The sequence below is a fragment of the Staurois parvus genome, unplaced genomic scaffold (assembly GCF_062004578.1).
Source record: "Staurois parvus isolate SC_StPar_1 unplaced genomic scaffold, SC_StPar_1.0 ptg000124l, whole genome shotgun sequence".
Taxonomy (NCBI): domain Eukaryota; kingdom Metazoa; phylum Chordata; class Amphibia; order Anura; family Ranidae; genus Staurois; species Staurois parvus.
Window position 1 is genome coordinate 2268243 of NW_028317920.1, and position 12856 is coordinate 2281098.

The 12856-nt window shown below is 46.2% G+C and overlaps 1 protein-coding gene across 1 annotated transcript in view; it reads right to left on the reverse strand.

Annotated features, from left to right (window-relative positions):
* Positions 1–8282: 8282 nt before the first annotated feature.
* Positions 8283–12856, reverse strand: part of LOC149467071 (uncharacterized) — a 112480-nt gene continuing 107906 nt past the window's right edge. The window contains exon 9 of the mRNA XM_089672266.1: positions 8283–10009. Coding sequence (XP_089528392.1) covers positions 9814–10009 — 196 coding nt within the window. The 3' untranslated portion in view covers positions 8283–9813. The remainder of the gene's footprint in view (positions 10010–12856) is intronic.

The following is a 12856-nucleotide window of genomic DNA, read 5'->3' on the forward strand; positions in this document are numbered from 1 at the left end:
ATCGTTGGTCTCATTGGGAGGAGTTGTGCCCCATCCTTGGTCTCATTGGGAGGAGTTGCGGTCCATTGTTGATCTCATTGGGGGGAATTGTGCCCTATATTTGGTGTCAGTGGATGAAACATGTCCCTGAGGGCCTGATAAAAGCCAGCAAAGGGCCACATCTGGCCCCTGGGCCGCATTTTGGAGACCAGTGCTCTATAGCATCAGAGTGGTCTCTAGGATCTCTCACACCAGTCTGTACTCACCAGCCTGTACTGTCCTTAGATGGTTGGTTGCTTCCATCCAATATCTTCCAGATACTTTCCCCCCATGATACCAGACTAGATCCTCAGATGACAGTCAGCTCCAGCAACTTTCAACAAAATCACCTCCCCCCCAGCCATCCCAGATGGGACTGGGATGATCAGCAAACACGTGGCAGGCTTGCCCAGGTAGCAATCAGACCTAGGCTCCTTCTCATGGACAAGACACCGCTAGTCTCAGGCTATTCATACACCTTCCAAGCAATCATCTGTGCACCCACAGGGATTGGCTGAGTATAAATATTCATGCTGCCCATTTGCCTTGCTCCACACCTATTTTCCGGAACCACCCAGAGAATTATGGATTGCAGAGAGAGCAGTCAAACCCACAGCCTGTGAGACACAGAACAGGCCTAACATGCACAGCTGCAGCAGATTCTGAGTTCAGCAGTTTTAATAAATCTCCCCCAAAGTGTACCCAATGATAAACATACAGATTTGACCTGTTGCCATGTAGACACACAGAATGTTGGGGTTGGTTGTTTCCTAAAGCGGAAAACAATCCAAACTAACCTATATGTTGCCACCTGTCATTAACATTACCAAAACAGTAACACTCTTTGCAGGGGCGTCCCTAGGGTTGGTGTCACCCGGTGTGTTAACACTTGGTGACACCTCCTCCGACGATCCCCGCAAAATGGATCGGATCTGTGGATTGAGCATAATGGATTGGACTCTGATCCATTATGCTCCCCAACCCTCAGATCCGATCCATCCTGTGGGGATCATCGGCTTGCTTTACAACTTACCTTTTCGTGGAGCGGGTCCGGTGTCACCCCGTATAGGTTGCATGCCGACGATCCTCGCAGGATGGTTCGGATCTGCGGATTGAGCATAATGGATCGGACTCTGATCCATTATGCTCCCCAACCCGCAGATCCGATCCATCCTGTGGGGATCATCGGCTTGCTTTACAACTTACCTTTTCGTGGAGCGGGTCCAGTGTCACCCCGTATAGGTTGCATGCCGACGGTCCCCGCAGGATGGTTCGGATCTGCGGATTGAGCATAATGGATCGGACTCTGATCCATTATGCTCCCCAACCCGCAGATCCGATCCATCCTGTGGGGATCATCGGCTTGCTTTACAACTTACCTTTTCGTGGAGCGGGTCCGGTGACACCCTCATATAGGTTGCATGCCGACGATCCCCGCAGGATGGTTCGGATCTGCGGATTGAGCATAATGGATCACAGTCTGATCCATTTTGCTCCCTAATCTGCAGATCCCATCCTTTATGCTCCCCAATCCGCAGATTCGATCCATCCTGCGGGGATCGTCGGTATGCAACCTATACGTGGTGACACCAGACCCACTCCACAAAAAGGTAAGTTGTAAAGAAAGCCGACGATCCCTGCAGGATGGATCAGATCCATCCTGTGGGGATCGTCGGCTTGCTTTACAACTTACCTTTTCGTGAAGTGGGTCCAGTGTCACCCCATGCGGTAGGTGTCACTCAGTGTGGCGAGTACCCCCTGTACCTGCCTCAGGACACCACTGATTCTTTGTCTATTGGGTCCTTCTGCTCTGTCTATTGATGACCCACCCTGTACCAGGACCCAAAAAACACCAGCACACCAGGAACAGTGGAAATAGGCAAAGCCCTGAAAGGGACATTTGGGTTAAACCAAGGCAATGCAATGTCAGAACAGTTATCACTACTGGCACACACAATTTGGAGATAGTATATATACGAATGGCCTTTCTACAAACAAGAGGTCCTACCTAAGCCCATGGCCAGTGGAGGAATAGCTCAGTCCTGCCAGGAAGGGGCCAACCAATTCACAGTCCAAGGAGAGTATTAGTAATCCACATGAAACAAGTCAGTGTTCCATGGTAGAGGCAGCCAATCGAAGTCCTGTAAGCAGGTGCAGTTAGCTAGTCTCCCACTAGGTGGCTCTGTTCCAAAACAATGTGGTAATAGGAAATTATGTAATTGGGTGTTAGGTCCCCATTAACCACTTGCCCTCCAGAGGATTTACCCCCCCCCCCCCCCCAATTCCTTCCTGGCCAGGCCATTTTCTGCGATACTGCGCTACATTACTTTAACTAACAATTGATGGTCATGCAGCGCTGCACCCAAATGAAATTTGCATCCTTTTTTTCCCACAAATAGAGCTTTCTTTCAGTGGTATTTAATCGCCTTTATTTTTTGCGCTATAAAAAAAAGTCTCACAATTTTGAAAAATATATATTTGAAACTTTTTGCTATTAAACATGTCCAGTAAAAAAAATAAAAAAATAAAATTTCATCATAAATTTAGGCCAAAATGTATTCTGCTCCATGTCTTTGCTAAAAAAAAGAATCCCAATATGTGTAAATTAATTGGTTTACATAAAATTTATAGCGTCTACAAATGGCGGTATATATACTGGAATTTTTATTTTTTACTAGTAATGGCAGTGATCAGCGACTTATAGCGGGACTGCTGCGGGCATTCTGACACTGGGGGGGAACTGACTTGGTGTCACTGATATCCCCAGTAACACCAATACAGTGATCAGTGCTAATAAAAAGCACTGACACTGTACTAATGGCACTGGGCAGGAAGGGGTTAACATGTGGGGTGATCAAAGGGTTAACTGTGTGCTGTTTTACTATGTGTGTTTCACTTTAAGCACACTGCTTTGTATGGCTCTGCAATGCAGAGCCATACAAAGCAGTGTGCAGGAGCTGACAGGGGAGAGATCTGTATTGTTTACATACTGGTCTCTCCCTGTCAGAAATACTTGGAGATCGCCGGGTGCTGGTGGGGAATTACCGGCCAGGACCCAGTGATTGACAGCCGTGGCTGCAAATAGTGGCGCAGATACCTGGAACTGCGAAGCCACGTATATATACGTGATTTTGTGCACCCGTGCTGCCCTGTAGCAGTATTTCTTCTATAGGGCGGCGCGGAAGTGGTTAAGACAAGGTCTTACTATGGTAATGCAATGGGTGGAGTTAGTGTCCATTTATATGCCAGGTTGGAAGGACTCTAGTGCAGTTGGGGCATGGAAGCCAAACACACCACACACTTGCAGATGTAGTCAGCTACCACAAAGGCCTTGGACAGGGCAGAAGGTCAGGGATACAAAATGTCTTTTAGGTCAGGCTAGGTGTTCTTTGGTGTGCTAATCCCCTTGGAGATCCTGGGAGAAGTGTCCAGATACTGGGGGTGCAGCTGCAGCAGTCCTGCCTCTGGAATGACATGAAGGGAGTCATGAGCTGCCTAATGGGCAAGTCAGAGCCCTGTGATTGAGTGCAAATGACCCTGGGAATGAGAGAGTAATATCAGGGAGTGTACCTGGCAGGGTGGAGCTATGGAGTCGGCCACAGGAAGAGAGACTGGTATACTATAGAAGGCACCTTGTTAATGTGTTACTAAACCCACGACAGTACAATCAGTCTGTATATGCAGTAAAGCATGCTTGTCATACTCACTGTGGAACCTAAGGGGTTAATCCTCTGCATAGTGTAAAAGGCTGTTTGATCCTGACTTCTCTGCTCCTCCTCTTGTTCAAATGCCCCCGTCCTATCTCCTGATAAGACAGACTGAACCGTAGTCATTCTGCATATGCTCAGTTTGGTGTGTATTGCTAGAGCAGGGCCGGACTGACCATTTGAGCACTCGGGCACTGTCCGAGGGCCCGGGGTCAGTAGGGGGCCCCATGAAATGCCCCTGGTACCTTTTTTATAGGTTTTTTTGAGTGTGGGCAAGGACACAGGGGCCCCATGATCCCCTATTGCCCAGGGGCCCCATGAGTTGTCAGTCCGCCCCTGTGCTAGAGAGGTTTTTTTTGGGGGGAGAGTACATGTGATCAGCACAGGGCCAATCAGCACTGTCCAGACAGAGGTCAGGGGTTCTGTATCCTCCTAGAGCAGAAAGAAAACTCCTCCTACAAGCTTTTACCAGTTTTACCAGTGTTCTGCTAAACACAGACAGAAGTCACGACTGCTCTAACTGCTGATAAGAAAAGGTATTTAGCAGTTTATATTTACTAAAATAATTGCCATGTTGTGTGTACTGTGGGAGACCAGATATAGTGAATGCAGCTTCCGGGGTTTAGTAACAATTTAATCTTGGCTAACAGAGCAAAATGTTAAAGATATGTATAGTTTACAGGGAGAGGGGTCCCAACACTGTGGTGCTCCCAGGGAGAATAGTGATACTAAGGGAAGATGGATTATCAGTGATGTGCAATGAGCAGCTTCCACAATTGACTGCTACGGCCCGCCCACTATATGTGATCGGTTAAGTATGCCAAAAGACACGGGTCAGTTTGTCTTTGTGATGTGTCGCTGCCATCTTTAGGTTCAACAGTAAAGTGTGGACATTCCTTTGTTGTGAATATAAAGTCTAATGACAGCGGGTGTCCTGGAAAGGCCTATGGAGGGAATTGGGCACAATATGACAAAAGTTAAGAACTACCAGAAATGGATTGTAGTCCTAAGCAGGGAGGGAGCTTCAGCAATTTGGAGCCAACTGCTGGCCAATCAGAAGCCCCCTTGCAGTCTTCCAGTTTCCTTCCCTCTCCCTGTACTCTGTTACTGTTACTGGCAGGGAGGGGAAATGAGCTGCAGCCAGGGAGAAATGTTCTGCTGAGCAGCTTAACCCCTTCATGCCTAAGCGTAAAACAAATATTAATGCCTAAGCACAATTTTGCAACGATGACATGTGTTGGTAAAACCGTAGATATCATCACAACTATTTTGTACATCCAGGTGGATTATACCGCGTTTTTTTCATGACAAATTGGGCTTTCATTTGGTGGTAAATGGTGATGGATATCTCCTGATTTTTTTTTATTATCAAAGGAAACCTGGACCAAAATTAAAAAAAATAATAATTTTTTTATTTAGCTGTGTGTTTCTTGTTACTACCATAATCTACCACCAAAGAACGACCCAAAATAAATTCTCCAGCTCTTGACGATTGCAGCGATACCATATATGTGTATGTTATTTTTTGTTTGTACCCGTAGTCAGGGGCGGACTGACCATTTGAGAACTCGAGCACTGCCCGAGGGCCCGGGGTCAGTAGGGGGCCCCATGAAATGCCCCTGGTACCTTTTTATAGGCTTTTTTTGAGTGTGGGCAAAGACACAGGTGCCCCGTGATCCCCTATTGCCCGGGGGCCCCATGAGTTGTCAGTCCGCCCCTGCCTGTAGTTCAGCTCAGAAACAATAGTGAGCATTTTGTTTTTGTCTTTTTTTTTTACCTAAAACACAATGAGATTGACAACAATTTTTTTTTTAACTCCTGAGCTTTTGACCTTGACCTTTGACCCTGACCTTGACCCAAACACTAACCTTGGCACTGAACTAGATCAAACCTTGATCTAGATATTTCTTCTTTATTTTTTATTTCATTTTTTAATATTTATTTATTTATTTTTCTTTTTTTTACCAATATTTTTTTTCTCTCTATGGCAGGAGTTAGAAAAAACAAGGGGGCCGGGCTGTACAGTGACTGATCACTGTGATAGCCAATCTGAGGCTATCACAGCGATCATATGACCCGGAATCAGGAGTCCCGGGTCCCGATTGTTAGAATGGGACCCAGTGCTCTCAGTGACACCGCGGTCTTTGTGCTGTGAGCGCGCCGTGCGGTGGTCTCCCAGCACAAAGAGAGGTACTCAAATATGCGGCCCCACGGAAAAAAGCCCAGTTCTGTGAGGCCGCATATTTGTGTTGCGTCGGCGTCAAGGGGTTAAAGGGGCTGCCAGCCGGGGCTACACATGTTACTGCTTAAAGTGGTACCATGCGATCTGGTGCACTGCGTTTGTAACCTGCATTTGGGGTGCCATCCACGGGCGGACTGACCATTTGCAAACTCGGGCACTGCCCGAGGGCCCAGGGTCAGTAGGGGGCCCCATGAGATGCCCCTGGTTCCTTTTTCATAGGCTTTTTTGAGTTCGGGCAAGGACACAGGGGGCCCCATGATCTGCTATTGCCCGGGGGCCCCATGAGTTGTCAGTCCGCCCCTGTTCATAGGCTTTTTTGAGTTCGGGCAAGGACACGGGGGGCCCCATGATCCGCTATTGCCCGGGGGCCCCATGAGTTGTCAGTCCGCCCCTGGTGCCATCACTTTACTATTGTCACTAGCTGTAGATCGCATCTGCAGTGCATTTTATCCACAGTGTGTAGGACAAAACGTGGGCTTACCACATCCTGCAATTCAATTGTGAATTGGCTCTTACAGAAAAAGTCAAGATTTGCGTAGAACTTCAGCTGCTTGTACATCTGGATCTGCTGTCCTCTTGACATCCGGTTTCCGCTTCTTCATCGTATGCTCAGGGGCGGACTGACCATTTGGAAACTCTGGCACTGCCCGAGGGCCCGGGGTCAGTAGTGGGCCCCATGAGATGCCCCTGGTACCTTTTTCATAGGCTTTTTTTAGATTGGTTAAATGAAGGAATGGTACTCACAAACAGCGAATAAAAACAGGCATGTAAGTCCACCCAGGGACTTCAAAGGCAAGAGGCCAGCGCGAATCCCATCATGGGTGTAGGTACTCAGTCCATCTGACGCGTTTCGAAGGTCAAGCCTTCTTCCTCAGAGCTCTGAGGAAGAAGGCTTGACCTTCGAAACGCGTCAGCTGGACTGAGTACCTACACCCATGATGGGATTCGCGCTGGCCTCTTGCCTTTGAAGTCCCTGGGTGGACTTACATGCCTGTTTTTATTCGCTGTTTGTGAGTACCATTGTTAGGAATGGACTGGCCAGCAATGGTGGGACTCACCTGCCTTTTGATCTGCAGTACCAGGGCTGGCCAGCGGGTGCTCCCAGCAATCAGAGACTCAACCTTTCAGCCAGCTAACACCTGGAACTGATGATGCTGGGGTATTTAAGGGATGGCCAGACCCACAGACTCTGCCTTGGTGTTGTGTTTGTCCTGGGCCCTGTATCTGTCCTGCATCCTGTTTCTGTCCCTCTGCCTGACCCTCTGTACTACGCTGCTTGTTACCTGTTTTGATCTCTGGCTTGTGACCCTGACCATCCCTCTGCCTGACCCTCTGTACTACGCTGCTTGCTACCTGCTGAACCTGGCCTGTGACCCCGACCATTCTCTGCTTGCTCCCCCTGTACCTACCTGCCCAATTGATATTGACCCGGCCTGCCTGACGACGCTTGCTTGTATGTACTGTTATCTGTGGGTGGTTTGGTTTGGTTTGTTTGCACTGTATTATGTTTAGTATTGCACTGCGTTTATGTTTGTATGGTTAGTGTTAATAAATTGTATTGTTTATCACATATCTGAAGTCTGCGTTTCCCTGCATCAGTCACACACCTCTGGTCATACCTGGGAGCCCTGACAACCATTCCTTCATTTAATAAATTTTGGTTACTGAGGTAATGCACAAGGTTGGTTTGTTCGGGCTTCCCCAGCCTTGGTTTGGAGCTGCACGACTTTGGATACTCCAGTGGTTGCTTCTCTGGAGGTTTTAATTCCATCTACTCACCACCGGCCTGGGTCCCGGAGCGCAGGAGAAATCGCTTTGTGTTTTTTTAGATTGGGCAAGGACACAGGGGCCCCATGATCCCCTATTGCCTGGGGGCCCCATGACTTGTCAGTCCGCCCCTGCGTATGCTCACCTTGATGTGCCCAGATACATGGCTGCTTTACTCGAACTAGAGATGTTATTCCAAGCAGTTGGTTTATAAATTGTATGATTACCCTTTTCATGGTGTTAAAAAGAAAAAGTGAAATATTTCCATGTCACGCTTAATCATTATCACTTGTATTTACTGTGAACGGGTGTTATGCACAAAGTAACATTGTTTGCAGCACATCCACTGAGTGGCATTTGCAGGGCTGGGTATTGCAGTCATTATCGGATATTAGGTAATGATATGCATTCCAAGAATCCAATTCTCACTGTATAACGTTCAAGATATTTCACTTCTGCAATGTTACTGTAACAATCCATCGTCATGTTAATAATGAGTATTGACAGAAAGCTTGAGAAAAAAAACACACATCGTAGCAGTACGCAGATTCATTTTCACAGTTATTTTTAGATTGGTGGATGATTTATTTATTTTTCTGGATAGAAAATATGATACAAAATCTTGAACAGATCAAAAGGAGAACAATACAAAAAATAGGGAGAATTAAAGTGTTACTAAACCCACGACAGTAAAATCAGTCTGTATATGCAGTAAAGCATGCTTGTTATACTCACTGTGGAAGCTTAGGGGTTAATCCTCCGCATTGTGTAAAAAGGCCCTTTGATCCTGTCTTCTCTGCCCCTCCTCTTGTTCAAATGTCCACCTGATATGACAAACTGAATCTGTAGTCACATGGACATGCTCAGTTTGGTGTGTATTGCTGGAGAGGTTGTTTTCTTTTTTCTTGGGAGAGTGCATTTGATCAGCACAGGGCCAATCAGCAATGTCCAGACCGAGGTCAGGGGTTCTGCATCCTCATAGAGCAGAAAGAAAAAAACTCCTCAAGCTTTAACCAGTGCTCTGCTGAAGGCACAAAACTGCTATATACTGCTGATGAGAAAAGGTATTTAGCAGTTTATATTTACTAAAATAATTGCATTTCCATGTTCTGTATACTGTGGGAGACCAGATATAGTGAATGCCGGGTCTGGGGTTTAGTAACACTTTAAAGAAACAAAAAATGTTTGCATTTAACAAACGGACACACTTGGCACCTACTTCATGTGGTGTTCTTTAGGGGGGCATCATAAGCTGTCGCTGCTGCCAGGGAGTCATTAAACCAAGCAGTTGAGTGGCTGTTTTACCACCACCCCACCCACACAGAGGCATTGTGACCAGGCAATTGAACAGGTGTACCTAATAAAGTGACCGGGGAGTATATACCATACCAAGCCAGTTCCTATGGAAGTTGGAAATCACTGGAGTAGGCATCGCACTAGCTTCCAAGTGGCTGCCCTACTGCTTACTAAACACATTCAAAGAACGCTTTGCATTTTCTCAATGCATACAAAGCATTCTCTGATTGGATGAAGTGGAAATCGTAAAACATCACCACCCTACCTCTCTACCTCATCCAATCAGAGGATGCTTTGCATTCATTGAGAAAATGTTCTCTGAATGGTGCCCATGGCAAGCAAGTGACCTCCTGTGTTCACAATGCAGATGGGTAGCTGCTTGGCACAGTACCCAGGAGCCAGTGGAGATCACTGTATTAGCAGTGCCTACTACAGTTCTTTCCAGCTTCCATAGGGATCGGCCTAATATAGTATATTGAGTTATATTGGTCCAAGCTGGATCAAAGTAACTATGTAAAAATATCCATACCTGAAATTCAAGTAGATTGTGGAATTAGTTTTTAGTGTGTGGCCGTCTTATTTCTGTCTATAAATGCACTGCAATATTTCATGCATTTGACAATTTGTTATAATTGATCATTTCATGGAATTATCAGATCACTATGTCTATGGCGGGTGATAGGGAGATGTCCTTTAGAATACAGAGAGACAGCTGTCCATCCTGCCGTGACACACTGCATTGCTCTCCCACCCAATGTCCATTGCTGTGGTCTTTCCATTTTCCTACCAAAGGCTCTGGCCTCCGTCAATGACTAAATTATGGCCTGTCATGTAGTCAGAAGCTTCAGATGCCAAATACACCACAGCGGCCTGCAGATCTTCCACTTGAGCCAGTCGCCCAGCAGGGATATCAGCCAACCAGCACTTTACAAGAGGCTTGAGTGCTTCTGAATGGATGAGAGGAGTGTCTACGATCCCCCTGCCGGAGAGGAAGACAAAAGAGCACAAAATGTTAACGTGTCCTGCAGTAGTCCCCTATCTCCCCAACATAGTGTCTAGAACAGCCTTTCTCAACCTGGGTGCCCAGGTACTCTGGGGTGCCTTGAGGTTTCTTCAGGGGTGCCTTGGCAAAAAATATAAAAATTGCCCAAAACTTGTATACAAGCCAGCGGGTGGAACAAGCCTGCCTTTTAGTTACACAGAGCCACGGGTTTTCATTGTGCACCATTACGACCTTCTAGCCACCAGTGACCTGACAACCAATGACATCATCATTTGATAAGGAGGATGTCAACTGCCTGCACAGCATCCTAGTTTGACCCTCCCCCATCCCATTCCATCTGTGCTGGGGTCACATTAGCTCAGTGATGGAGAAAAACTGAGGGAGGAGAGAAACACTGGAATACTAGTCAGTACCAGTGTGCAAACATGTATGTGCTTTGGAAGAATAAATCACCTCTAATGTTGGGTGTCCTACATGTGTGGATGTTGCTGCGTTATATACAACTATTACAATAGCTTTTCACATTTAGAATGGGGTGCCTCAAGACTGTCCATAATTCTAAAGGGTGCCTCAAGACTGTCCTTAATTTTAAAGGTGCCTTAAGACTGTCCATAATTTTAAAGGGTGCCTCAAGACTGTCCATAATTTTAAAGGGTGCCTCAAGACTGTCCATAATTTTAAAGGGTGCCTCAAGACTGTCCATCATTTTAAAGGGTGCCTCAAGACTGTCCTTAATTTTAAAGGGTGCCTCAAGACTGTCCTTAATTTTAAAGGGTACCTCAAGACAGTCCTTATTTCTCAAGGGTGCCTCAAGACTGTCCTTAATTTTAAAGGTGCATCAAGACTGTCCATAATTCTAAAGGGTGCCTCAAGACTGTCCTTAATTTTAAAGGTGTAACAAGACTGTCCATAATTTTAAAGGGTGCCTTAAGACTGTCCATAATTTTAAAGGGTACCTCAAGACTGTCCTTAATTTTAAAGGGTGCCTTAAGACTGTCCAGAATTTTAAAGGGTTTCTCAAGACTGTCCTTAATTTTAAAGGGTGCCTCAAGACTGTCCATCATTTTAAAGGGTGCCTTAAGACTGTCCTTAATTTTAAAGGGTGCCTTGACTGCAAAAAAGATTGAGAAACATTGGTCTAGAACACTATTCCTTGCTTTTCAGACTAAGGTTCTCTCCTAGTGTTGTGGACCCTAGCCTTCATTCATGACCGAGGGCCACATGACAACTTTGCTGAAGCAGATGACGATAAAATGAATGAAGACAATACCTTCAGTGACAGCCATATGTCAGATCAATCAATAGAGCCCCAGATGCTGTATAGGCAGCTGAAGTGGAAAATAAAACATTTCTAGAAAAAGCCAGGTTTCGCCCCAACCACCCTCCCCATAGAGATGGGTGGCCTTAAAGTGTATCTAAACCCAAAACCAAAAATTTGATATATTACAGCTTACTAGTATTAGATGTGGTGGCTGCATTAATTCCCCTTTTCATGCTTTTTGTTCCTGATGATTCCACCGGCAACACACTTCCTGTCCTTGGGTGACAACCTTTACTCAATATACTATATCTATGGTGGAGCAGTGTTGTCACACTAGGCTACATCCCCACCCCCGTTATATAGAAAAAAGAGTATTGTACTTCACAAAAGATAGCTGGAAAAGCTGACACCATTCATTGAGATCTCCGTTTGGTGCACTAGAAGTTACAAGGATACTGGATTTCAGAAAGGATTAACAGGCATTTTTCTTGCAGAAGATGTACTTATAAATAACAGAAAATGTACTTTCTGAAAAAAAGAAAACTAATGCAACCACCACATCTAAGGACTGGTAAGCTGCAATTTATTACATTTTTGTTCTTAGGTTGAGATGTGCTTTATGGCCTCATAGGTCAATTCAAGATGTAGGTGTGGAAGGGTAAGCTTGAATTTTACAGGAAAGGTAAGATATGCATATATATATATATACAGTATACAGGTAGAGAAGAAGAGAGAGAAATAAACATGTGCTGATTCTATTTTCAGCTTGGTAAATCTCTGGACTGCTTTTTTACGTCACTCATTGACCATAATGGTCATGTGAGACTCTGACTATCTCTATATTAGGTAACAAGTTAAAATTGCTACAGAAAAAAAGATGCCACTCACCTTCAATCTGGCACTCTCCTCTGCAGTAATATATTTTCACCACTAGATGCCCTCAGTCTTTTGGCATGAATGACAGACAACATCATTTAGCCCAGTCCTCTGAGTCAAGACCATCAAAGACCTACCCCCAGGGAGGCAGTATTATCTTGCAACCTCTTAGCCCAGGCTGTCATGGAGCTTCCCCCTGAGGGTGGCGACATTACACAACCTCTAAGCCCATGTCTTGGACTTGCCCCCTAGGGGCAGCATCATCACACCACCTCTGAATCTGGTTTGTAATGGACCTGTCCCCTGGGGGCAGCATCATCACACAAGCTCTGAGCCCAGATCGTCTTGGACCTGCCCCCTGGGGGAAGCATCATCATGCAACCTCTTAGCCCAGGTTGTCATGGACCTGCCCCCTGAGGGTAGCGTCATCACGCAGCCTCTGAGCCCAGGCTGTCTGGATCTCCTCCTGAGGGCAACATCATCATACAAGCTCTGAGCCCAGGCTGTCTTGGAACTGCCACCTGGGGGCAGCGTCATCACACAACATCTGAGTCCAGGCTGTCATGGATCTGTCCCCTGGGGCCAGCGTCATCGTGCAATCTCTGAATCCAGTAAATCCGGGCTGTGATGAACCTGGCCTGGGGGGATGGCGTCATCACACAACCAAGATCCACCAACATCCACCA